At 49.9% G+C, this 26,819-nt stretch overlaps 1 protein-coding gene across 1 annotated transcript; it reads left to right on the top strand.

Moving 5' to 3' along the window:
- The first annotated feature begins 9,230 nt into the window (after window positions 1-9,230).
- Window positions 9,231-21,535, top strand: LOC144799693 (zona pellucida sperm-binding protein 3-like). Its single transcript, XM_078671188.1, has 9 exons — window positions 9,231-9,652; window positions 14,473-14,591; window positions 14,676-14,779; window positions 14,889-15,066; window positions 16,420-16,540; window positions 16,644-16,735; window positions 17,674-17,804; window positions 20,327-20,398; window positions 21,386-21,535. The coding sequence occupies exons 1-9, from the start codon at window positions 9,266-9,268 to the stop codon at window positions 21,496-21,498; spliced, it is 1,317 nt and encodes a 438-aa protein (XP_078527314.1). The 5' UTR covers window positions 9,231-9,265; the 3' UTR covers window positions 21,499-21,535.
- Window positions 21,536-26,819: the final 5,284 nt, after the last annotated feature.

The raw sequence follows: 26,819 nt of genomic DNA, 5'->3' as shown, positions 1-26,819 counted from the left end.
CCGGGACGAAGGCGCCTCGCCGGCTCAGGGCCGCCCCGGTCTGCCGCACGACACTCCGAACTCAGTGAGTTCGTGCTGTACTGGGGCCAGGCGGCGATGGTCAAGCAGCCACTGACTCCCTCGCTTACTCAGCTACACAGCGCAGCTCCGGGGGGGAGAATTTAGCTGTAGGTAGGGCTCAGGGCCTTAGATAGGGTCAGGAGCTCCGGCAAACACGTCCTTCTACCCCGCCATCTTGGCCACGCCCTTTGGTTATTCTTTAAACAAACTTTATATCAATCCAGTCTATGTCATGAAAATGAAAGGTTTAGTTATAGAGTGTTCGTTTTTTTAGATAATCAACAAACGTTGAAATATATAACACTTAAAAGTCAACAAAGAACAGAACATAAATAATACTTTCCCATGTACTAAGTTCAAACTCAAAATTGATAACAGAAAGTTACACACTTTTAAAAAAAAAGTATATAGTGTATTCAAATTGACAATAGTTTTCAATGAGTGAGTTAAGGAACGAGTAGTGAATATTTAAACAAATGTTCTTGGGGTGCTTACCCCACTACCCTGCCTACAATATTGGTGGTCTTTTCAGGTGTGACTTGTGTTGTAGGTGGTTCCCTGTGTGGTGGTGGAGGTGATGGTGGTGCCAGTGGTTGGGGAAGAGTTGGTAGGTTTGTTCCTAGGTTGAGGTGCCTTTGAAGACTATTGTGCATACATTCCAGTGGAGACTGGTGGAATTTGAAAGTGATGAGGGTAATGAATTTTGGCGCGAGAGCAAAGCGAGCAGGACATTTATCAGGCACGTTTCGAGGGAGGGTTAAACATTGGAGAACCTATGGTCATGTATTACTGTACCGTATAATCACTGCTTTGTTGGTTGTAAAAATCCAATAAACAAATGTAAACAAAAAAACAAAAAACATTGGAGAATAAGGGTGCAATTTTCTGCACTGTACAGTGAGTATTTATGCTAAGTTACTAAGAATTTATAGATACTGTGAGTGTTTTTTTTTTATATTTCTTTTTTATTAAACAATGGTTGATCACAGCTTCAGACAGTCACTTAAACGAATATTACAGTTATGCGGACATGACAGAAACATTTTACAACGCCCCTCTACATTGAGACAAAATAAGTTATTCTAGTTACAGTGCTGTTGGATCGTCTTGGGAAAGAAGGACAGGTGGCTCACAGATATATCCACGATAAGCATTCCATTTCTCCCAGATAGCGGTCCACTTTTTAGGGCATCCTCGTGCCGTGTAGACCGTTTTTTCCCTGATCATGCACCAGTCCATATCTGCCTTCCAGACTTTAATCTTCGGCTGTGGTGCTGCCCCCATTGTCGTGCAATATTCCTTTTTGCTACTATTTGGCCCAAGGTTGCCCTTAGCTTATCTTTCCTGCTGAGGTCCGTGGACTCCCATACCTTCAACAGGCACCTCTTTGCTTCCGGTCTAATCTCTATCTCCAGCACTTCGCTCATGCAGTCATGCACCCCCTTCCAATATTTCTGGATGTACCTACACTCCCATATAATGTATATAAAAGAGCCCTCTAGTCCACACTGTCTCGTGCATTGGTCGTCTGTCACCCTGCCCATACGTGCCAACCTGGGTCCAAAGAGACAGACTCTATGTAAAGTTTTCAGCTGGACAAGCCGTATTCTGGATGAGATGAGATCGCAACTTCTCGTGGAGAGGCTACTGCCTCCTGCCATTCCTCATCATCCAGTTCTAATCCATCCCTCTCCCATCTCTCCCACAATGCTACTAAAGGATCTGCAGTATTGTTGATACGTTTTTTGTAGGTAAGGGAGATTATTTTATCTGGCAAGGAACCATCAAGCAATCTGCCCTCTAGGGTGGAGGATTCTGGGGGAGAAGTTCCCTCTGGCGGATTCGATTGGAGGGCTTGTCGAACTTGCAGGTAACTAAAATATTCAGTGTCTGCCAGTTGGTGTGTGTGCTAGAGTGTAGCAAACTCTACCACTTCGCCTGATTCCCATAAGTCGCCGATTTGAGATATCCCTATAAGGTCCCATTTGTCGAACCCCTTTGACCTTCCCAGGGTACCCAGTTGTTCCGAGTCCCATAATGGGGTGGCTAATGCGAGTGTTCGGTCCCACTCTAGGCTATGGTTCACGGCGTACCAGACTTGGACTGAATGTTTTGTCGGTCCCGTAAAGAAGTATCTGCGAAGTTTGGAGTTTAGCACCCTGTTAAAGTTCCCACCATGGAGTATCCATCTATCCATTCTGTACCCGGGGTCATCTCCAAGGTGGTAGGTACAGTGGGTCACCGCTGCCAAGTGGGCAGCCCAATAGTACTTTCTAATATCTGGTAGCCCTATACCCACATCAGTTTGTGTACAGCAATGCGGGGCCTACCGCTCCACAGCAGTTCTCTCTGAATGCTCTCTATTTCCTTGAAGTATTTGGCCGGGACCAAGTCCGGGTAATTCTGCAGGACATATAGAAAGCGCGGCAGGGACATCATTTTAACTAGCACAGCTCTTCCCAGAAGTGATAGCGGCAGCGTCTTCGAGCTTGCAGCATCGCGCTTTAATCTTTGCAGGGGGGGGAGGAGGTTGCATTCGTAGCAATGTTTAGCGTTGGAGGTGATAAAAATCCCCAGATATTTAAAGTCCTCTTGTGCTGTCTGGATTGGGCAACTTCGGGGTGGGGTGAGAGGGTCCCCATGGAAGACAAAGAGTAGAGACTTGCTCCAGTTTATTTGATACCCAGAGTTTTTCCCAAAGTTAGTAATGCAATGATGTTTTTGGGGAGGCGAGATACAGGAGAAGCTGTGACTGTTTTTAAGGGTGACCTTAGAAACGTTAGTACTGCCACCCACCCTGCTGATAATCCCACCCCCCCTGCTGATAATCCCACTAGTAAACTAAAAAGCTGTAGCGACTTGCATCATCTGTAATTCTGCCAGCAAGGACAAGCACATGCTTTTTAGGTCTCGCCTAGCGTCACAGCGCATGCGCTGATCCCTCTGCGAGATCTATTGTTATCAAGACAATTTCGGAAGTGGAGTGGAAGCCCCGCCCATGCTTTTTATTGGCACGCATCATCCTTTATGGTAAACGCTGGCCTCCGATTGAAAGTGAGGCTTTTTGGTGACCACTCTGTCTCCTTTAGGCCCCGCCCATCTGGACTCGATTGTGTGCTTGCGGCGTTATCATGTCTACTTCATTTAGTTGCTAAGCACTTTTTTTTACGCTATGCTATTCCTGCCCTTGTAGATCGTCGCCTGTGCCCAGACGGCAGTGCTGCTAACTGGGGGCTGCCCACGCCACCCACCTCCCCGGAACGCAGCTCCTCCTGCTCCAGCAGCCACTCGCCCAGCTTGTTTTTCCTATCCTGGAAATGACTGTAGAGCTCAGCTCAGAGTCCGGCTCAGATTGCCTGTCTCTTTCCTCTAGCCTAGAGGCTGCCGACTTCATGGATACAGCCGACTGGATTACAGAGAAACGAGTGACTCTTTTTTTATAGGTCAGTCCAGCTGTAACATCAAGAGAACATTTTGTGCTCCCAATTTGGAAGCTGAGACCATGAAGCACAAAGAGGCTTCATGGATGGAAAATGAAAGTGCAGTGGTGGTGGGACCTCCTTCCTTACCACGATTGCACAGGTCACTCCCTCCTCCTTGGTCACCTACTAGTAGAAAGCATGCCAGTATCTGGCGAAGTTTCCGGTCAACTGGCCTCCACTAAGTCCTCACGCCAGTCCATTTGTGGATCTAAAGGCTGGAATTCCTCGTGTCCAGCATCCTCTTCCAATACTCTCAGAGTCGTAGCCCATAGGAATAGGGCTCAGGCTCCAACATGGCTCCAGTCGGCGCGAGAGTCGGCATCAGACGACATCCCCCCGGCTCTGTGTTGGAGTCGGGGAGCAATGGGTTCTGACACCACCGGGAGCTTTGACATCAGGATCAGCACCGGGGAAGGTCGAGGTGATACGACTGGCACCGGTCCAGAGCCACACATGGACCCGTGGGGTCCAACTGGTGCCAGGGCTGGAGCTGCTAGCATGGAAACAGTAGGAGCCCCTCTTGAACCCGTGGGGCCCAATTGCACACCGGCGGGAACAGACAGCTCAAATATGTGGCACATGACCTCATAAAACTCATGGAGTTCAGTGGAGGTTGCTCCAGCTCCCCGAAATTCGGAGAAGAGTGAAGCTGACTCAGGAGCGGGCTCAACCCCGGGGACAGCCCTCGAATGGTGATGTTTCCTCATCTCGTCGGCTGACAGATGAGGTGAAGTCCAAGACCTCTTCGATCTCTTTCCCTTCTTCATGCAGTGGGACTTATCTGAGTGACCTGAAGACTTGAATGCGCCTAGGATTTCGGGCTCCACAACTGATGCCAGGACCTTCCTCTCGCCACAATCGAACCCGTTGTGGCGTCGCACATCGAGCTGCCAGGAGCTTGAGGGACTGATCCCTCAATGCCTTCTGATTCATTGTGCAACAGTCAATGCAGGTCTTCACGTCGTGGTGATGCACGAGGCAACAGAGGCAAGCAAGGTGTGTGTCCGTCACCAACATGGAGCGGTGTCAGGCACCACAGGTCTTGAAGCAGGCCGTCCTAGAGGACATTCCTGACACACCGGGAGATAAACTCTTAAAAAGTTTTTCAAAATGCTAGTCAAAAAGTAACTAGAGGTAACTCTCTTTGAATCTGTGCTTTCTGGTGCAGGAACAAAAGAACGGACACCAGCGTGCTGGTTGGCACCTATATTAGCACTGCACATGTCATTTCTGTCATGGACAATGCCACGCAAAGCCAAATGATGCCACCTACTTGTGCACAGGGGTACTGCTCATATAAGATTTTCGGTTCAAGTCTGAAGCCTGGGGATAATCTTAAGGTAAGGAATCTGCAGCTAGAGGTCTCTATCTGATTGAAGTTGTTTAAAACAGCAACTTCCTGTAAAAGCAAAATGACAGAAAAATATACAGTTGAAAATTCCCTCTGTCAGTGGCTAACACCACACATGGGTCACTAGAGGTGGGTGAGTCACTGATAGGTCGTGCTAAGTGCCTGGCTCTGGCTTAGCTTGAGGCCCAAAATGAGCCTTCCCTTCATGTGCCTTTGCCTGCCACCAATATAACATCATGTGCCAAGAAGGAAAGACAAATTATTAATCTGTGATGTAAAACAGGAAAATGAGTTAGCTATCTAACGGCTGGCTTGCACAATTTAGAACAAGAAAACCAGGGCTCAATTCCAGCTTCTTTGCTTGACTAAATTGTGTGATCCTCGGCGAAAATGTTATTTCTCTGACCCTCCTGTTTTCATTAGCACATGAGAGAGCACATTTACATGCATGACATCAGGATGTGTGCTCTACAAAAAACTCTTGGATTTGATTGATTCAATCCATAATGTTGCCATGAAGCTCAAAGAAAATCTAGGACAAAATGCAGGGTACAAATGACAACAGACTTATCTTTTACCTTCTACTTAGAAGAGTGACTGTATGAAATAAATGAAGATTAGAATAAAATGAACATAAAAATCAACGTATTGTTAGAGTAGTTGTTATATGGTGTGCTTGAGGAGTATGTAGTGATGTGTATTTAACAATGTATATATGGGCGAAGGACTTCCGTAGGTGAAGGGGAAGAGGCAAACACGAGGGGTGTGCAAAAATTGCACAATTTGCATAATTTCACAAGATTTTGGAAATATTACGTGTAAATTTGCGAAATGCAAATTAGCATTTGATGCTGTATTTTAGCTTGAAATGCAAAGACGCATTTTGTGCAAAAATATATCGCAGAAAAGGCACGTGCCACAAACAGCAGCTGCTTGCATTTTGGTGGCTTATGCTGCTCCGATGTGCTTGCGCTAAATGTTTGCCACAATGGGCGATAATCATGAGATGTGGCGTAGTAGCATAATTTTGGGCATTTCTAGTAACAAGCACAATGCAAAATTACACAAGATTACCCCGAAATGACGGTTTCGCCTAGTCCTAGCACATATAGGGGCAGATTTAAAAGAAACTGACACATCTGTAGAGATGAGTCAGTTTTTCTGCACCAGCCTGCGATACCCTTGCGCCACCATGGATACGCCGTATTTACAATACTCTGCACCATGGCGCAAGGATTGACAGATGTGTCAGAAATTCTGACGCATCTGTTGGCCCAAAAGTCACGCATTGCTGGAGTCGTGTCGCAAGCACGATGCAACTCCAGCAATGCATGTTGAGGCCTATACGTATTGTACTGCGTCACTCCTTACGCCTGCTTCAAGCAGGCATAAGGTTTTGACACGGTAGCGTCCTAGAAGTGGATCAGTGAAATCTTGTAGATTACACTGCATCACCTTCACGAGGTGTTCCTGCATGGGAACGCCCACCCTGCATACATTATATCTGACGCAGGCATTATGTGGCGCAGGGCTTTACAACGTGACGCATCTCCCTAGATGTGTCACGTTGTAAATTGGCCGCATTGTTTATGCCGCCGCTGCGTCACAAAAGTGACACAAAGGCAGCCCAAAAGTGTCGCACGTGGCTGGTAAATCTGCCCAATAGCTTTTACATACAGCGCTCACGTGCATTGTCCCAGAGAGTGTGTGAACGACATGATAGTGAACTGCGGATGCCTCAGCCCTAGTGAAGGCCAATATTCGTTGGGAGAGCTGCATTTTATGTTTTTTAATATTTGCAGCGCTTTGCATGAGCACCAGTTACATTACAGAAGGACACATTCATTTTTGGTAGGCACGGGGAGATTAGGTGATTTGCCCAGAATCACAGGATGTTGAGCCGACGCTGAGACTCGAGCCAGGAACCCCACATCCAGAGTCAGCAGCTCCGGCCATAGGCATTCTTGCTAGGCTTTAAAAACTTGGGGGCAGATTTACAATAAATGGCGGATCCCTGCATATCAGCAGGGATGCACCTGTTATTGTGCGTCACGGCTCCGCCACCATGGGTGCGCCGCATTTACAATGCGGCGCACCATGGGGCAAAAACGGACAGATGCGTGACGCATCTGTGCTGTAAAGGTGGCGCATTGCTGGAGTTGCATCGCAAGCACGACGCAGCTCTGGCAAGGCTTTGGGGTGCCCTATCTTTACAATGCTGCGTCAATCCTTATGCCTGCTTCAAGCAGGCGCAGGGTTTTGACGCAGCATGGGCTCAAAAGTGACTGAGTGAAATCTGTGGATTTCACTCAGCCACTTTTAGGAGGCATTCCTGCGCCGGAACCCTCCCCCTGCGCCGGAACACCCCCCCCCCCCTTGCGGAGGATCACATACTTCTGACGCAGAGCTTTACAACGTGAAGCATATCCCAGATACGTCACGTTGTAAATACCCCGAAGCATGGCACTGGTTTTCCGTCGCCGCTGAGTTACAAAAGTGATGCAAAGGGGCGAAAAAGAGGCGCAAGGGGCTTGTAAATCTGCCCCTTGGTTTTAAGTCTGCCTCTGAAAAGATTGAGGGATTGAACCTTGCGGATTTTACAATTGCATGGGTCAGTAGCTCACCTAGCCCAGGTTTTGGGGGGTTTTGTTCCCTTCCAGAATCTATAGGTCTGTTGATCCCATTATAAATTTCGATTAAAACGCCCACAATGCAAAAAAAAAAAACTGGCCTGGATGAGCCCCACTCTCGCATGGACCTGGGAAACATGAAAGCCTGACGGGTGCCTGAGGAAAGGGGTTTCCAGAGATAGGGTGCAACACTGCAAGCAGGGGCTGCTCTAGGCTCATGGCGGCCCTGGGCAGGGAGCGTAGGTGGGGGGCCCTGGAAAAGGGGGTCCGGCCGGGGTGGAGCACGGAGGCCAGTGAAGAGGGGGGGTCAAGGTGTTTGGAAGTGGAACAGAGCCGGAGGCCGCCAAATCCCTGCCAGGGGCCGTCATGCAAATATGTATCCATCCTCAGAGGATTGTTATATTAAGGATATATATTGGCGTGGTGGCCCCTGGGGTTTGGTGGCCCTGTGCAGGTGCACAGCTTGCACATGCCTAAGGCCGGCCCGGCTGCAAGTTTCAAGAGGGGCTGTCACTCGCCTGGAAGGGGGTCTTAGCTCAGGTGTGGAAATGTATGTGGAGGGTCTGTCAGTCACCTGGTAGGTGGGTGTGGCCTCCAGGTGTGGGACAGTATGAGGAACCTCTTCATCCTTTTATGAATTCGGACTACAACTACCAGAATGCAACGAAAGAACCTGGTCTGACTGTGGCACTCGAGGGTTCAGGGCAGGCGAGCAGAGTTCAGGGGTGCTCTGTCAATCACCTGGCAGGAGGGTCTACCCCTAGCCTCTGCACTGTTGTGGGCTATATATGGGGGGCCGTCAGTCTGTAGGGCCACCCAGTAGGTTGGCTTTGGTGTCAGATAAAGGCTGTCAATTAAATTGCGGGAGAGCTTTAGCTCAAAGTGAGGGCTGTCAGTCAGCTAGCAGCCAGGAGGCGGGCCTAGGACTGGGTGAGGCTGTCCATCACACAGGTGGGCCCTGTCTCCAGGGGGGCTGTCAGTCAGCTAGGAGGCGGGCCTTGGACTGGGTGAGGCTGTCCATCACACAGGTGGGCCCTGTCTCCAGGGGGGCTGTCAGTCAGCCAGGAGGCGGGCCTGGGAGAAGCTGTCCATCACACGGTGGGCCCTGTCTCCAGGGGGGCTGTCAGTCAGCTAGGAGGCGGGCCTTGGACTGGGTGAGGCTGTCCATCACACAGGTGGGCCCTGTCTCCAGGGGGGCTGTCAGTCAGCTAGGAGGCGGGCCTTGGACTGGGTGAGGCTGTCCATCACACAGGTGGGCCCTGTCTCCAGGGGGGCTGTCAGTCAGCCAGGAGGCGGGCCTAGGACTGGGCGAGGCTGTCCATCACACAGGTGGGCCCTGTCTCCAGGGGGGCTGTCAGTCAGCCAGGAGGCGGGCCTAGGACTGGGCGAGGCTGTCCATCACACAGGTGGGCCCTGTCTCCAGGGGGGCTGTCAGTCAGCTAGGAGGCGGGCCTTGGACTGGGTGAGGCTGTCCATCACACAGGTGGGCCTTGTCTACAGGGGGAGCTGTCAGTCATGTAGGAGGCGGGCCTTGGACTGGGTGAGGCTGTCCATCACACAGGTGGGCCCTGTCTCCAGGGGGCTGTCAGTCAGCTAGCAGCCAGGAGGCGGGCCTAGGACTGGGCGAGGCTGTCCATCACACAGGTGGGCTTCGTCTCCAGGGGCGGGCGCTCGGGTCCAGGTGGGGCTTATAAGGCCTACCTGAGCCTCACTCCCTGAAGTGTCTGTTTGCAGGGCTCAAGATGCATACCGTTGGGTTCGTGGCTGTTGTAGCGCTGTGCCTCGCCTCCCTCGTGGGTCGAGGCGCTTCCTCCAACCCCTGGGAGTCGTTTCTCAGAAAGAACCCTCTGACCTGGGAGTCCCTGGGGAGCCGCTTAGCTGCGCCCGGCATCTTCCTGGAAGGGGTCTCCGGCGGGCAACGCACAGGACCCCCGTCCCGCCCGGTGACTGTGCAGTGCCTTGAAGCCGACATGGTGGTGACGGTGCAGCGGGATCTCTTCGGGACCGGGAGGCTGGTCCAGCCGGGGGACCTCCGGCTGGGGGCCGCTTTCTGCAGCTACAAGTCTGTGAATGCAAACAACACGGTCACCTTCCAGAGCGCGCTGCAAGACTGCGGCAACACACTGCAGGTGAGTGCGGCCTTTGGGCGCAATCTGTGCGCTGCAGGACTGCGGCACCGCGCTGCAGGACTGCGGCACCGCGCAGGTGAGTGCGGCCTCTGGGCGCTATCCGCGCGCTGCAGGACTGCGGCAGCGCGCTGCAGGACAGTGCGGCCTCTGTACGCTATCCGGGCTCTTGAGAGGTTATCAGTTCTGTAGCGGTGTGTGTCGAAAGATGGCTTTAGGCCCTGCAGCGGAACATAAATTCTAGTCACCCCATCAGTGTTCAGACATGCAGCGTGAGACCTGGTGCGGCCCCCTCCCCTATGGTCCCTGGTTTTGACACTTCCCTGCTTCTCCTTCCCTGGGCGATGTTGGGGTTCACTAGCCACCCCCCACCTTGGACTAGAGCAGGGGGGGGGGTCGTCACTTAAAGTTTTAAAACCGGTGTATCCTTCTTTTCTGTATAAAATGCCTTACTCTATGGCCCGGTAAAGGGCAAACGATTCTCAGCTCAGTAGGTAATGCACCTGCAGCCGGCCCGCAAGCTACAGAAAATGTAAGGCGCCTTTTCACGCGCAGAAAGCTGTGGTTGAGTTAAAGCGCCCTCTACTGAACCCGCCCTCAAGGCCTCTGTTCACCCTTTCGTGGATAGCGAGCGGCAACCATTCAGGTGGCTGTAAACTTTTCACTAAAAGCGCCGCGCAGCTGAGGCGCTACACAACCGCCTTATTTTCCAAACCGTAACTTGCCCAAATCCAGTAAACTCGCGCCGCACCCTACCCCCACACACACAATATCTTGGGACGGTGCTCACTTCTCTTTCCAGCTGTAAAGTGTGGGGAGATTTTAAAGTGAAGGGTGACACTCTTGCTGCTGGGTACATGGAGTGTGAATGGAACAGCTGTAGGGTGCAGTTTGTTTTAGCCTACAACGAAACGTGACTGCCTGCAAAGTATATCCCCAGTCAGGATAGCAGAAATGAAACGCATATGTTTGTAATTCAGATGAGGTATGTAAGTCCTGTGCTCTGATCATGACTCATTGTGGTCAGGTGCGCAAACGAGGCCCTCACACAATTGTGCGATACGTAAGTTTGTAGGAGTTAAACTGTAGGTCTGTGTAAATTTAGTTTCCATTTAAAAAAAAATGCGCATGCGTAAATGACGCGGCGCAACCGCACGCTGCTTCAGTAACCCATATTGGCAGCGTCCTGCTGAGTGGGCGTGGCTCGCTGCCCCAATGTGTGGTGTTGGGATCTGTTACGCTCCCTATGACCTCAATGACGTTACACTGATGGCCGCACCCCCCACTCTGAAAACTGTTCTAGCATCACTGCCTTAATCAAGCAAGGCCGATTAGCTTTGCCAATGTTTGTTGGCAGAATCCGATGAGTAACCATATCGAGTAGCTAGAACTGAAACTGTTAGTTATTACTAAGTACTGTAGGAGGGTAGTAAGTAGTTTTTGAGGTAAGTCATTCACTCCTGTTCTCCCCTCACACCTCTGCAGCCGCAGACTGCGCACGTTTTCCTCCACGTCTGATTCTCCGTCTGCATGTTTGATCCTCTGCAGCCACGTGCTTGTCGTATCCGCTGTAAGCACTAAGTTCTTTTTCACCCTGTGCATTTAAACAGCTTGCACCTCCCTCACAATTGAGGCACACGAGTGCATCTCTGCGCACGCAGCAGAGAGGCCAAGGACTGGATGTGCAGGTAGATTTTGACTCGCCGACGGGCTCTCAACTTGCATGCCCCCCCCAAGCCTTAACTGCACTTTTCGTGACCTGTTAAATACCCACTGGCAGCTGAGCTCGCGGAGAGGACCCGGTTCAGTCGGCACCATACTAGACAAGCTGCATTAAAAAGCCACAAAAGCAACATTCGGGGAAGCAAACGTAAACGGGAGCTGCCTCACTGGCAGGGGGCACCTCGAGTTTTTGCTCTCATTCGAAGGATCACCAATTTGAGATTAAAATAGGTCCTTGTATTGAGGGGGAGGGGTTTTACTCTTTGTTTTGAAAACTGCTGGGTCTGAAACATGGATACCCAACCCACTTACTTTATTTATGGAAACTTGTTATCGTGCGTGGGAGCATCTTGGCTCTAGACACAGCAGGTTGGCACGAACAGTCACTAGACTTGGAGACATTAAGCAGCCACGTTTGTATTAGCTTTTTGAACTTGGCGTGTGGGGCTTGAGCCATCTTAACCCCAGATGTTTGTGGTTACCTCTTTAGGAGCGGCAGCTGGGCCAAGCTCAGGCAGTGCCTACGTTTCCATGGCTTTGCTGAAAAGTGTAATCCGTTTTTATCTGTTCAGCTGAAGGCAATTATTGGTCATACATGTCACCATTTCACACCTGCAGTGGGAGCACTTTGTCGGGTCAAGATAACCAATTGCCTAGGGGTATGATCTCAAATCCATTCTTTCTGTGCTAGAGGCGGCAAGTAAATATTAAAAAGTTGGGCTCGGACAGGAGCCCTCTGCAACTCCTTTATTTAGGTTTTGGACATGGAGGAGTCGAGATGGATATTTTGGGTTCAGTTGTCTAGAAAATGCCAAAGCAAGACACTTCAGATATGCCAGCCTCAGTCTATGGATTAAAGGGGAATGTGAACCCGCAGACAAATCGAGTCGGATCGGCAGAATTGGGGTCCCAGCGTCTAAAGCTTGTTATCAAAGACTGCCCCCAGAGCGGGGGTGGGACCCGGATCAAGAGGAGAGCCTGGCTTGTGAAGTGATGGCACTCATTTAAACCCTTGGGGTGACGGCACTTTCAATAGCAACAACTGAAGCAGTTTTGTTTAAATCTGACACTGAATCCGGGGAGGGGTGGGGGGGTTAAAAGCCTAATGTTAGTGACTGATTCCAGGAGCCGCCCAGGCACTAAACAATCGTGTCTAGCACTTAAAGTCCTCGCAATGCCAATAGCTCTGCCTGCGTGTTTGTCATTCATTGGATTTTGGCATCGATGCCATAATCGTGCGTTCACTCTTCTTTGAGTCAGTGGACGGATGAAGAGATGCAGGGGTGCGTTCTTTCATCCATTCCAACACAGCCCCAGTAAAATGCACAGAAACCCAACATCTGCGAGATGACCGTAGAAGAGAACATGCAGCAGATGGAAGCTTGCAATAATAAAAGCAAACAGCAGGTGTCAGTCTTGCCAAGGCAATGCACTTAGTCTCATTGCAAAGTCCCAGCATGGTCGCCACGTTTAGAACAAACATATTGGCCAACTTGGAATGGTAACGCAATAGTTTACAGGATTCTATGATGGTCATCCAGTGACCATGGGATGTGACTTACTACTGATTAAATAAGCAAATAGCAAGTGCCTTATAGGCACTGCCTGGGGTGCTCTGGTATCAGATTAAGAAATGGATCTTTAAAGAGAACTGAGGGACTGGTCGACCAATCTTAACAAAAGTTAATTCACTCGAGTGATGTGCTTGTGGCCACACAACGCGGGTAATCTCGAGGCAAGAGAGCTAATGACTGATGGGGGTCTGTCCTCCATGCAGTATGCTGCTATGGACAGAAGCAGTTTAAACTCTCACAGGCCAACGAGAAGACGTCTGCCCCAAAGACCCTCTCTGTGGTTAATGTTTTACCTAATCTCTTCATTACAAGATCTGGCCAATTCAAGCCTTCTGAGGAGTCTAGCAAGAATTAATAGTGCAAGTCTTCTACCCACTGTACTTTTTTTTTTTTTTTTTTTACAAAATACCCAACTGCAGTCTTTAACATGGTGCCAAACAATCCACCCTTAAAGAGCTATTGGCTCGAACATGTTGCCTTTTTGTAGTAACTCTTCATAATAAACTGATAAGACCTATGGCTTGTCACCATATCCACCTCTGGCTTACTCTAAGAGCAAACTTTAATATATTTAAACAGTAAATATTTTCAGAATTAAACCAGTGTACAAAATTAGTCTAGGTACAATAAAATATGCCCCCACTCATGAGGGCCTAACAAGACTTTTCTCATTGAAAATCTGTAACCAGATTGTCTGGATAGGGGGTGACGCCAAAACCCTTGTCTATGGAAATTTGAGATTCAGAGTATAACCATCGACCCTTGAATGTTTGCTGACTTGCATATGTTTCACTATCAATGTTAGCCCGACTGCCTAGATCGTAACTTCTTATACATTTGGGTCTAACCTGTTATTAGTTGGTGACTGCAACAAGCTCGGACCTACTGTATGGATTGCTTAAACAGTAAAGCCTGTGGAATGTTCATTAACAAATGAGGTCTGAAGCAGATTCTAGTAAAGTGCAAACAAACGTGATACAATTATCGTTTACACGCGTTTTCTCATTTTGTAGAAGCACCCCCTCAAATTAAGCTGCCTTGGTCCAGTGCCCCAGGACCACAATTTCTCCCTCTAACAGTATAGTCGTTAACCATTGGTTGACACCAAAACCTATGTGGCCCTGTTGTATGTATGTATATATGGTATTTCTATCGCACAAACCTAGCCAATGGCAGTGGACCGATCTATAGGTTCATGGGGAAACCAATGATGGCGGTAGCTGGGCTATGGATGCTTGGTGCACTGTGATTCGCTCAAGAGGCTCAAATCTTTCATAAACTGAGATGCACTGGGGGCAAGATGGATACGTGGGTGTTTCTGCTCTCTGCCCAGGCTACCTAGTGTTTCCTGGGCTCTGGCATTTGTTGCTTCAAGTCCAGGCTAGTGCTGAAGGGGGGGGGGGGGGGTGCAGGAGTGGTGAAGGGGGGGTGGTGTGCAGGAGTGCCCCCTGGGAGGTGCACCAGGTGAAGCCCTGGGTTCACAGTACAACATGCACCAAATTCACACATCTCCTTCCTGTTCTGCAGGTCACCCCGACCCTGCTGGTCTACAGCTCGATTCTGACCTACAACCCGGCTCCATCCGCCAGCGCAGTGATCATCCGGTCCAACCCGGTGTCCGTGCTCGTCCAGTGCCTGTATCCCAGGTGAGTGGACCTGGCCTCGCGGCTTGCGCTCGTGCTCTCACTGCTGGGGATGGAACTTGACTGCTATGGTCTCTTCTCTTCCAGGGATGGCAACGTGAGCAGCAACCCCATCAGACCCACCTGGATCCCCTTCAGCTCCACGGTGTCGATGGAGAGCAGCCTGGCCTTCTCTCTGCGGCTGATGAACGGTGAGGTGGCTTTGGAGCAGTGATGGGTGAGGGCAGACTTGAGAGCCATGGGACTCTTGTGTAGAGGAGTTCAAAGTATGGCCTTAAACCTGCTTTGTCCATCTTCCAGACGATTGGTCGGCCGAGAGGACCACCACCACCTTCCAACTGGGCGACGTCTTCCACATCGAAGCCTCGGTGCACACTGGCAGTCACATGGAGATGAGAGTGCTCGTGGACAGCTGCGTGGCCACCCTGACTCCAGCCAAGACCTCCAGCCCCAGATATGACATCATCGCAAGCAATGGGTAAGGGCGGTGACAGGTTGTAAAACAATGTAAGGGCAGGAGACGGAGTAGTTGAGTTTGGTAGTCTGAGTCTTAACTTTGTGGCCAGTCCATGATCTGGCTAAGACCCTTCCTTTCTTTCAGTGGGAAGACTAGCTGCAGCATCTGGCCAGAGTCTTCTGGAGGGGGGGCTGCAGCATCTGGCCAGAGTCTTCTGGAGGGGGGGCTGCAGCATCTGGCCAGAGTCTTCTGGAGGGGGGGCTGCAGCATCTGGACACTCTTCTTGGGGGCGGGGGGGCCTACAGCATCTGGCCAGGCCCTTCTGGAAGGTGGGTCTGGCAGTCCTCATCCAGAAAGTAGCATTAGTGGCAATTGTTCCTGAGGGCAACAAGATATCTCTAGACCAGTTATACATCCTCTGGGTCAAAGTAGGGGCTACACGTTGAGCATTTCATGGATATTCCTGGGGTCTCGGTTGCAGGAGAGACCAGACTAGGAATGGGCAGGAATCCATGTGAGGTGTCTTCTCTCTAGAGACAGGGTTCATCCAGAGTACTCTGGGGAACAGCTTGTACCAAAGATGAGGATCCCTGTCGGGGGAAGGGGTGGGTGGGGGCTTGTGATGCTAGACCCTGTTGTGGAGAACATGCTACCAGTTAGTTCTGAGTTGCGGGGTAACACAGGACTAGTCCAGGCCACTGAACCCTTAGTGTCTGGGGTGGAAGATTGGACTTGTGCACCAACAGCTGGAATCCATCTTTGGACCGATGCTCGCAGTGGTCCCGAAGCGAGGAGCCCACCTTGACCCCTCAGGAAGTAACTTGTGGGTTTTTAAGCAACGTCTGCCAACTGCTCTACATTAAGTTCTCTTATGATCACTTCGCAATCTTTGCTGCTTTTGATCAGTTGCGTTTAGCCCAGGTTCTTCCATATCAGACCAGCGCCAAGAGGCCACGGTTACAAGCGCTTTAGAGTTAAGATTGACATGAGAAGGTGCTGTGGATAGTGACACAATTGCGGGCCCCAAGCCTGTGGTTCCTTGCACCAGCCTGATCTTGCATCGGCCGAATGATTAACTTCTGCCTCACATCAGGCTAGAAGACTAGTGCATATTCTGGGACTAATCTCATAAAAACTTGACTTTCTGCCACAAATGGCTTCCATTATGAAGACTCATGTGGCTAGTATATCTACTGGGAGCTGGGTGCAAGCCTGAACCCGTCCCTTTGCATGGGGGGAGGGGGATGAAAGGGTTCAAGACCTCCCACTCTTCCTAGACTGCACAGGGCAGGGTCTGTTTACCTCTGCACGCTGGGCACCTCTCTGCCTTCAGGAGTCCTGGTTTGGTGGCTTCACTGCTGGTCTTGTTTCCAGGTGCCTGGTTGATGGGAAGCTTCCAGACTCCTCCTCTGCCTTCATCTCTCCGCGGTCCCAGCCCAACACGCTGCAGTTCACGGTGGATTCCTTCATCTTCATTGGAGACTCCAGGTCTTTGGTAAGTTGGCCTTCTCATCTAGATGATGGTTGCAGAGCTTGGCCTTCCCAGAAGGAACCCTGGACTCTGTCCCAAACCTGACCTCTGACCTTGTCCTTTCCAGATTTACATCACCTGCAATCTGAAGGCCGTTGATGCCTCCATGGTCCCAAGCGCTGAGAACAAGGCGTGTTCGTACAGCCAAGCTGGCAGCAGGTGAGTGGGGTGCTGGTGGGCTTTGGGTGAGTGGGGTGCTGGTGGGCTTTGGGTGAGTGGGGTGCTGGTGGGCTTTGGGTGAGTGGGGTGCTGGTGGGCTTTGGGTGAGTGGGGTGCTGGTGGGCTTTGGGTGAGTGGGGTGCTGGTGGGCTTTGGGTGAGTGGGGTGCTGGTGGGCTTTGGGTGAGTGGGGTGCTGGTGGGCTTTGGGTGAGTGGGGTGCTGGTGGGCTTTGGGTGAGTGGGGTGCTGGTGGGCTTTGGGTGAGTGGGGTGCTGGTGGGCTTTGGGTGAGTGGGGTGCTGGTGGGCTTTGGGTGAGTGGGGTGCTGGTGGGCTTTGGGTGAGTGGGGTGCTGGTGGGCTTTGGGTGAGTGGGGTGCTGGTGGGCTTTGGGTGAGTGGGGTGCTGGTGGGCTTTGGGTGAGTGGGGTGCTGGTGGGCTTTGGGGGGTGCTGGTGGGCTTTGGGGGGTGCTGGTGGGCTTTGGGGGGTGCTGGTGGGCTTTGGGGGGTGCTGGTGGGCTTTGGGGGGTGCTGGTGGGCTTTGGGGGGTGCTGGTGGGGGGTGCTGGTGGGCTTTGGGGGGTGCTGGTGGGGGGTGCCGGTGGGCTTTGGGGGGTGCTGGTGGGGGGTGCCGGTGGGCTTTGGGGGAGTGGGGGGTGCCGGTGGGCTTTGGGGGAGTGGGGGGTGCCGGTGGGCTTTGGGGGAGTGGGGGGTGCCGGTGGGCTTTGGGGGAGTGGGGGGTGCCGGTGGGCTTTGGGGGAGTGGGGGGTGCCGGTGGGCTTTGGGGGAGTGGGGGGTGCCGGTGGGCTTTTGGTGTTGCTTTGGGTGGTGGGTGTTGCTTTGGGTGAGTGGGGGTTGCTGGTGGGCTTTGGGTGGAGGGGTGCTGGTGGGCTCTATGGATACTGGTGCTGCTGGCCTCCATGCAATGCTTCTCTCTTCCAGCTGGTCTCCAGTTGAAGGCTCCAGTGCTATCTGCAGCTGCTGCGACACCAGCTCCTGCGTGAGGCCCCTTGGGGGCTCCCGCTTCGGCATGCACAGCCGGCGAGCGAGGAGAAGCGAGGCTGCTAGATCTGGTAGGCTCTTAAAGTGCTTTCTGATGTGAAGGGACCTGGAGGCTTTGCTCCTAGTTTAAGATTAGTTTATTGTAAATTCACCCTTTTTTGCTTTACTTGGGAAAGGAGTTAAGTTGTCCCCGTCCTTTTGTATGATGAAGCCAGATGCTTGGGGGGGGGGGGGGGGGATACATACAGGGCTCCTCCTACACCAGGGTGTGGACTATAAACTGCCCAGCCTCAAACCTTTGATGGCCCGGTGAATGAGTATCACCCGGGGTAGTGTGTCCATCTAATCCAGGACAACAACCCCCCTCTGATCCATCTTGACAGTGCAGAGGCAGATGGGAGTCCATTGGTAATGCCCCATGGGTGTTGGAGTGTGGGGCCACAGTCCCTTAAATGGCTAGTTTCTCAAGCCATTTAAGGGACTGTGGCCCCACACCCAACTGTGTGGCATTTGTCACTGCTGGCAGTGGTGGCAGCAATGTGCATTAGACCAGAAATTTTTCATCCTGGCTCATGGGTGTGAAGTCTACAGGCCTCCCCGGTGATGGTTGGCCACACTCACCGAGTCCTTGGCTCCATCATGTGAAGTGATGGAGGGGCAGGGAGGCACCTTGAGCATGTTATGCTCTCTGGTATGGGTACAGGAATGCATTTAGGGTTTGTTTGGCTACCTATACAAAATGGCTGGCTTGGGCAAGGATGCCCAGGTCCCTCTGAACTTTGAGTTGGGTGTTGACTGAACCCTCACCAGAGAAGATGAGACTGGGTGTGGGGAGAGTACTTTCACTCGCTTTGTGACAACTGGAAGAGTCTTCTCCCCCCTCCCCCCCCCCCCCCCCCCCCCGACCCCCTCCAGTTCTTACTGAAATTGGGCTGCAGCAGCTAGGGGCAGAGATGCCCCTCGTTTCTTTTGTAGCTATGCCTCTTGTTTCTGTTGATACTTGGGAGTATCCACTCTCTGGGTAACAAAGAACCGGACTGCCTTCGCTTTGGAACTCCTGCACGCTACGCGTGGTATTCTACCTGAACTGGCACTATGCCCAGCAACCCGTGAATATGCTCTACTGATGAGGTAGGAATCCTGAAACCATGTCTAAAGATTTGGATTTGAAAGACTGCCTTTGCTGAAAAATATTAATTTTTTTTGCAACTGAACTACATCCCCAAGATGCTATGGGGTGATGGTGCGGTTGCATGCAAGCAGTGCGTTCCTACCCACTTTCCTTGTGTAGTACGACCACACTGGCAGTCTGGGGCTAGTTCAAGGGGTGGTTCCTGTACACACTCCCGGCGAACACTGGTCACTCAGGCTCTGGCAGACTCACCTGACCGCAGCAGGGATCTGGTTGGCCAACTGACTTGCATTTCCTCTTGGATGGACCAGAGTGCCGAGGGTTCTCGCTGATCATTGCAGTACCCCCCCGCCCTTCCCAGCAGTCGCGGGTGAAGAAAGCCAAGCCCTTGTAGGTGACAATAGTAGGGTTATTCTCGTGCAGGAGAAGAGCTGTCCAGAAGGGTGAGTAACCAGCTGAGCAGAGATGGCTCCATCACTGCGAGGCTGAGTGGGAGGATCAGCCATTCAGGGCATTGGAGTGGCCCCCCCATGGTTCCCGAGACTTTGATTCCAAAGCAAGAACTGGTACTCTGTGGCCTGGGAGTGGTCATTGAGGTTAAACGACATGCAAGACTAGATTTATAGCCCAACTTCTCGGGCACTTTCTAGTTGAAGTAAAAGCTGGCTAGAGGGTGGCCAATAACAGCGCGACAACTACTAGCATCGCACTCCAAAAAAGTGACTGTTCAGACTACGCGGGCCTCCATGTATAAGAATAGCCTGGGCGACAGGTGTTTGTCGCTGTTAAAATTTATGGAATTAAACCACTATTGTGGTCCACAAAGTGCCACTATTTAGCAATGCTGTAAGTGCCAGTGCCGAGCACGGCTCAAATGAAGCCCTGGTAGGCTCCCAGGGGCATCTACCTCCCATTGCGAGTCTGAAGACCGAGGCAAGTTTTTTTTATTTATTTTTCTAATAGGGCTGGCTGTTTTTTTTTTGTTTTTTTTTCTTTTCTCCCCAGCCACATTTTCTGAAATGGATGAACTGTTTGTGGTCCACCCTTAATCCTCGGACACCCCTTTCCAGAGGCTTACATTGCACGTGGGCAGCGAATACAACCAGAGTTGATGACCTGCTCTACCCAGGACAGGATCCTCTGTAGCAGCAGGTGCCCCTTGCAGCACATTCTACTATAGCAGTTACCCTGGCTTCTGGAGCAGCTGACACTTCCGGGGCATGACCTTTTGTCTTTAAGTTAGTGGAGGCCCCATTAAACTGCTTTCTAGTTGAAGTGTTTCACATGCATTGGAATTTTGCTACATTACGCTTTCACCTGATTTAGGTTGGAACAGTCGCATGATGGGCTTGAAGACTGCAGGTGTTCATGTGCCAACAGTACCTCTGAGTTCTGCAAAGGCATGTAGCTGTTTAAATCTGAACGCTTGATGATCTAACTTCCCCTCCCTCCCCTTTGCAGAAGACACTGTTGCAGTCTTGGGACCTCTGGTCATCGTGGCAAATGAAGGAAGGAGCAGCATGGTCCTACAAGGTAAGCTTCTGCTTGTTTTACCTGGCAGGAATGTGACTAGTTCCTGCCCTGAAAAGGAGTGTTCCAGCTCAACTATCTAAAATATAGAATATTCGATTGGGTTCTGGAGTGGCTTGTGTTGACCAAAAAGTTGGGTCTTTTCTGCTCCCCTGATACATTCACTGGGCCTTGACTCTGTATATGGTCGCGCCCTGACACTCTCCTTCCATAGCATTTCTTACGCTCCAGTCTGGTTTCTGGCCTCATTTGAGTGATCCAGATGTTGCCTTGGGTTGGTGCCCTGGCTGCAGGAGTTGGTGCCCTGGCTGCAGGAGTTGGTGCCCTGGCTGCAGGAGTTGGTGCCCTGGCTGCAGGAGTTGGTGCCCTGCATGTCTCCAGTGCTTGACGTAACCCACACACAGCAGTTAGGCCTGTGTCTTGGTCCATGCTTCTTCACGCAGGAGACACTGGTCTTCGCTAATATAAGAGCCTGTAATGGAGGTGGGTGTGGTGCAGCGGCACCAGTGTCGGCAAAGGTCTTAAGCGACTGGTCAGTCTGTGTTATGTTATGTAACAGATGAGATTCGAGGCGGCAGCATTGGGATTACTTCACTGGCACACCACTAGGATTAAAGCCACGAACACTACTAGGCGCAGAAATTAGGTCTAATCTGGTGTCGTCCACATTGCAGACGACGCCAATGTAATCGCGCCATGTGGTTAAAGGTGTAACGTTCTGGCTTCAGTCTTTTGGAGGGAAGCCACGTGCCCAGGGTGAATTTAGTATGGGATGGGGGCAATATAGGTGTCTCCTATGTAATGTTTGTTGGGGAGGGGGTGGCAGTTTCTAATGTGAATAAGGCCAGGCCAAATAACCTAATGCAGTCTCATCAAAATGCTCCTCTGTTATTGCTGAACTCTGGGTACAACTTGAACTGTTGATGTAACCATCCCACACCTTGCACATGAGGTCTGGATACAACTTAACACCATCTTCTCCTCTTACAGGTGAAGAGAAGGAGCCGTGGTCTGTTCTTGGACTGGGATTGGTGGGACTTGCTGTTCTCCTGTCGCTCGTCACTTTAGGAGCTGTGGTTGTGTACAAGAGATGTCGCGATTAAGTGTGTATGGATTTGCGCAATAAAAGAAGGAAAACCAGTGTTTGTTATCTCTATCATTCAGGCTCTGCCTGGCGTATGGCATTGTAGATCTGTGGGCGGTGGGACGACTTGCTGTGCTTTAAACACAGGGAGCTGTCTGGTTGGATTCTGGGGAGGACCAGTGCTTCTAAACTAAGCGCTAGATGAATACATGCTAGAGTATCTTCTCCAAAGCGTGATGGGCTTCAGTGGTCTGGTCTACCTATGGGGGTTTCCACAGGCTGGCAAGAGGATGAACGGTGCAATCAACCACCTGGCCATCGGCAGTGACCAGGAAGGGCAAGTGACTTTACGTCTGCATTAAGACTCATAGACACACCTGAATATCTCTCGACACAGCGGTCAGAGGAGTAAAGGATGGTTCTACCACCAGCTGGGGCGGGCATGGTAACCAGGCTATAAACGCGAAACGTTGGATGTACCTGTGCCACATTTGAATGACTGCTTGAATATCCTGTTTCTGTGTCATGCACTCACCACCCCAACCCCTCAATGGCTCCTCGTCCTTGTGTATGGGTAATGTTTTACTTCAGTAAATCTACCTGAACTTCAACGCTGGTTGTAATGATCCAATCTTGGATACCCGATTAGAACCGAAGACTGTACTCCCCTTGGCCTAGTTCAGGTTACTGCGTGAGAGTAGCTCGTACAGCCGCCTAAATCCAGAAGCTTACTTTCAATGGCTCTCCCTGGTTAGCTGCACTAGATCACGCAACATTGATGGCCACTAACCTAGTCAACCTATCGAAGGGCAAACCTAAGGGACTGAGCCGTCAGCTGGTGTTGAGCTGAATGCGAGGGTTCTTCATGGACCCTTGTACCTGCACAGCTAGATTACTACTGACTTCTAGATCTGGGCAGGAAACCCATGAGGCTGCAGGTCACCAGGGTCCTACACTGGAGGAACAAACGGGGAAAAAAACAGAAGGGGTACCGAGGCGGCCACACACATGCTGCAGGCATCTGGATCCTTCCATGGGCAGATGTCTCAAAGAATGGCCTGTCCGCAGGGGCGATTTGAGGTCTTGTTCCACTTTATCTCCAATTGAGGATGGGGGTATGGAGTTTAAAGTTCTGAAATGACTTAGTGTATTAGATGTCATGTGGGTGGTTGTAACTCTATAACTTGGGTGCAGGCTAGAGTATCAATTTGTAGGGTTAAAGGGCAATGTTTGATAAGAAGCATTTGAGGGATGTGTAAGTGTGCCGTTCAGTGCCCCAATCTGGGGGAATTCAGTCTCTTGGACTGGGCAGTTGGACTTCTCACTAGAGGTGAGTTCATCAGTGCTACAATTGAGGGGATTCTCAAGCTTTTTGCCAGGTAGGTATTGCGACGACCGCTTCAGTTGCTTAGATGTGGGGTTTGTGATCACAGCAGGGATGCACTGGAATTTAATTTGCTATTTGAGGGACCCTCTTGGTTATACACCTTTATTGTTCTCTGCCGTATCAAGGCAGAGAATGGTCTAGTTATTTTTGAAGTGGTACGTGATAGCACGATCACGACCCTACCTGGCGCACAGCTCTGATTTGGTAATATTTCCTCCTTTTCTGTAGTTCCAATTATTCCAAAAGTACAAGGTTTATTTTCAATTGTTGCATTTATTTTCAAAAACCAACTTTCATGAAAGAGCAATCTTCTGCATTCAGATTCATTTCATTTAACTTTTTTGGCTTTTTTAGTTCATGTTTTGTATTTAACTTCATACAAGTATATGTATTTAAGGATTATCATTATGACCTTCAATTAAATCCTTCGTTTAATTCATTGGCCGAGAGAATGGTCTAGTGCCTGAGTGGTTTGGCAGATGAGTGGGAACCAGGCACTCGCGTGCAATGGTGTCTGGGTTTGTTGGAGGAGAGCAGGTCTACATTGCTATAGACCGCCAACCTACAGGACCGCTGTATTAATGGGCAGTGTGGAAATGGATGTGCTGGAACTTAGTACTCCATAGGTGGGAGCATGCTTTGTTACAGTAGGTTGGTGTTGAATGGGAGCACCTGTAGAGCAATTGCTGGATGGAGCAGTTTTGAGATCGCTGTGGTCCCTAGCAAGTTGCCTTTCTGGATACCAAACCTATTATGTTAATAAATTTATAAAAGCGCACATATACCCAGAGGTGTCTTAGCATGGACTCCACATTAACCCTGGGTGGTGAACTCTGCTCCATTTGGAGTTTTTTGCGCTGCAAAGCACGCAGAGTTCTCAAACTTTTGGGGGGTGGGGGGGAAAAATTCTCCTCAGTTGAACTAGTCAAGTTGGCAACCGAGGAAAAGCCACCTCTTGGCAATTTTTCAATGTGAGTGCTTGTGTTGAGAATTACCATTTGCATTGCGAGCTGTAGCTAGAGTATAAAATCTACTCCAGAAGCGAAGCTGTGACCTCTTGCGCGGTGCATGGTGCAAGTCGTGATTTTATAGCGTGGGGCAAACACCCATTGCTCCAAATCACTGCAAACTGGATGTCCCTAAAGCAAAAACCAAAACGGAAGGTGCACTCCAGTCAATGGAGAAAAAGGTGTTTGAATGTTTTATTCAACTTGAGAATTATTTTCATTGGGCACAGCCAACACGTTTCGTCCCCTACGTGCCTTAGGAACTTAGTCAGGGCTGTAAAAATTGTGACATACATATTTCTGTTTTTGCACATTGTTGGAATTTCACATCCCTAAACTGCAGATGTTGGAAGTGGCTGCATTACCTAATATTGAGAACATACAGAACCATTGTGCTTGACCTGGGTCTGCTGTTTGTGTGGTTTTGGGATTGCATATCCCTAATGCATACTGCTGCTTGCAGAACTCCGTGTAGTGTGGCGGAGCTCCGGTCACTTCAGTTCTGTGTAGCTGAACTCTGCCCAGGCTTAGTCTGCATTAGACTCCAGTTGAAGCTAGTTGTTGAAGTCCGATTTTCAGGAGTCTTATGAATGCTAATAAAAAGGAGCAGCTCTGATGTTGAAGGATAGATTATAGATGTTAGAAGCTCCTGAAGCAAATTAACTTGACCCCCTTTGAGTTTTTTAAACCTGGAGCAGATAAGTCTCTGATTTCCCTCCCCTTGTGAGGTCTCAGGGTTCATACCGGGCTAGGGTTTAGGATACTCCGGGTCAATTGTGAAGGGCTTTGTAGAGAAGGCAAAGTGCCTTAAATTTGATTCAGTTGCCTACAGATCACCAGTGGAGTCCTATAATGGCTTTAGGGAAGTCTAGACGTCTGGCTGCTGCATTCTGCAAAGACTAGCTTGTTCAGATATTACTTTTGGAGGTTTAGGTACAAAATGTTGCAGTAATTTAACTTTAAGACTAGCAAAGTGATTACTGTGTTCTTCGTGTAGGGGAGGAGGGAGGGGGGGGGGGGAGATTTTCCTGAAAATTCTAAGGGTTTTAAAGCCAGATCAGATGATGGAGTTAATGTTTGCTGAAGTTGAGCTTATCCATTATGACTCCCAGGTTTATTTGCTTTTAGGACTGGGGATCGGAGTGCCCCATTTCTGAAGGCCGGCAGGTAGGGGTCCAGAACTGTGGGTTATTTCTGAAGAGGATGATCTCTGTTTTTTCAAAGTTCAGTTTAATGCAACATTTGCATACAAGGCGATGTGTAGCTCACCTTTCCAATTAGGGTAAGGGAAGGCATCCATTTAGGCTAATCTCAAGGACCAAGTAACAGCATGGTATTGGTTCAGGAGGAATTCTGAGCAAAGGGATCATTTTAATGGAGCCCATAGACCTATTGCAATTGTCACTAATGTTTCTGAGCTTGTACTCTGGGCTTGGTGTTGCCAGATTTGGATGACTCCGCGATCAGAACCCAAACCATGCTTCAGTAAAGGGCTGGTTTTGCATTGAGGAGCTAACTCATTTGGTGCTGTAAAAGTTTTTTTGTGTTTTTGTTCCAGGGTAGTGCACAACATGAGTTGTACTTTCTCCAACACCTAGTACTAGCCTGTTGGGTTTGCATTTTGTAATACCCTCGAGCAGTGGGAAGCTAAATGGGTACATTAAATAGAATACAGCTGTGAGGAGGGACAAATGCCATGCATCTTTAGGGAGCTTTCATCAATGGGTCTACATTGGTCAGACACTTCACGACTAGTTGATATAATCTGTAAATGCTTTAAATGGCTACAGTTTACATTTAAATACAAACTGACCTTTTTGGAAAAGTCAGTATGTCTTCAGATAGCTGTCCCAGGTTTTGTTGACATACTCTTGCTTAATGTAAAGCTTGATCAAGAAAGCTTTATCAATACCCTGCATCCAGGAATGGAGAGCTGGTGGATCTCCCTCTGCTACATCGGTGAGCAATTGCAAAACCCAGTGCCTTTGCACAGGGGTGAGCTTCAGTATTGTCAGATGCCTTGATTCTGGGGACAAATGGATTATCAAACATATAACCTGAAGAAACCCAGAACTACCCCCTCTGCCAGAAAACCTGATTGGGTGGCTCAAATGGCAAAAGGGAAAGTAGCCATGTAGGTTAACACCCCAGACATGCTATGGAGTCACACTCGAAATACACCCTTTGAAGATAATGAACTGAATACGACAAGCCTCGCATGCCCTTTGACACCTACCGACAAGCTCTTATTCTGCAAATCCCTGGAGGAAGCCGCCAGAGTCCACTGATCCCTCTTACAGGGGGTGGGAGGGTCTCACTGGTCAGCGTGCTGTCCCATTGGATTGAAGAGTGCCACTTTGACCACATGCCACACTGTGCTCATATACAAGCAAACCTACCCAAGCCCAGAAGATCCTGCTTACCAAAACGTCTAGACCTCTGTAGAGGACCATACTGGCTGTCATAGATAGGGCTCCCTGTCTTCCATTTTTACTGGGTTATTTTACAGATAAATACAGACAAACCATTTATTTTCCTGTCTAATTTTAAAATGTGGATAAAAACGGAAATCGGGTTATTTTTTGAGCGATTCTAAATGCTGTCAATCATGACTACCAGGCCAATAGCTCTGTCAATCTAAACGTAAGAGGGTTAAAACAATAAAACTTTTAGTAAAGAGCCTTAAACAGCAATATATGCTTGTATAAGAAAACATGCACATTTTAATAAGAAGGTTGTGCATATTTTATCTGTGTGTTTATCACTGAAAACTGTTAGTCCTTCATGCATGAGTGCATATTTCAGACAAATGTGGAAATCTACTCGTTTTAGATTCATTTTTTCACAAAACCCAAAATCTATATGGATAAATACGGATACAATTAGAGAAAAATAAATACAGACTGAAATGCCCAAAAAATAAATACCATAAAACTGGGAGCCCTG

The sequence above is a fragment of the Lissotriton helveticus genome, chromosome 12 (genome assembly GCF_964261635.1).
Source record: "Lissotriton helveticus chromosome 12, aLisHel1.1, whole genome shotgun sequence".
NCBI lineage: Eukaryota > Metazoa > Chordata > Amphibia > Caudata > Salamandridae > Lissotriton > Lissotriton helveticus.
This window is presented reverse-complemented; position numbering and strand designations above follow the sequence as displayed.

Excerpts from the sequence above, each read along its gene's own strand:
- LOC144799693 (XM_078671188.1), top strand. The coding sequence starts at position 9,266 with ATGCATACCGTTGGGTTCGTGGCTGTTGTAGCGCTGTGCCTCGCCTCC. Across the intron at positions 14,592-14,675 it reads GTCCAGTGCCTGTATCCCAG|GGATGGCAACGTGAGCAGCA; the intron begins GTGAGTGGACCT and ends CTTCTCTTCCAG. Across the intron at positions 14,780-14,888 it reads CTCTCTGCGGCTGATGAACG|ACGATTGGTCGGCCGAGAGG; the intron begins GTGAGGTGGCTT and ends TCCATCTTCCAG.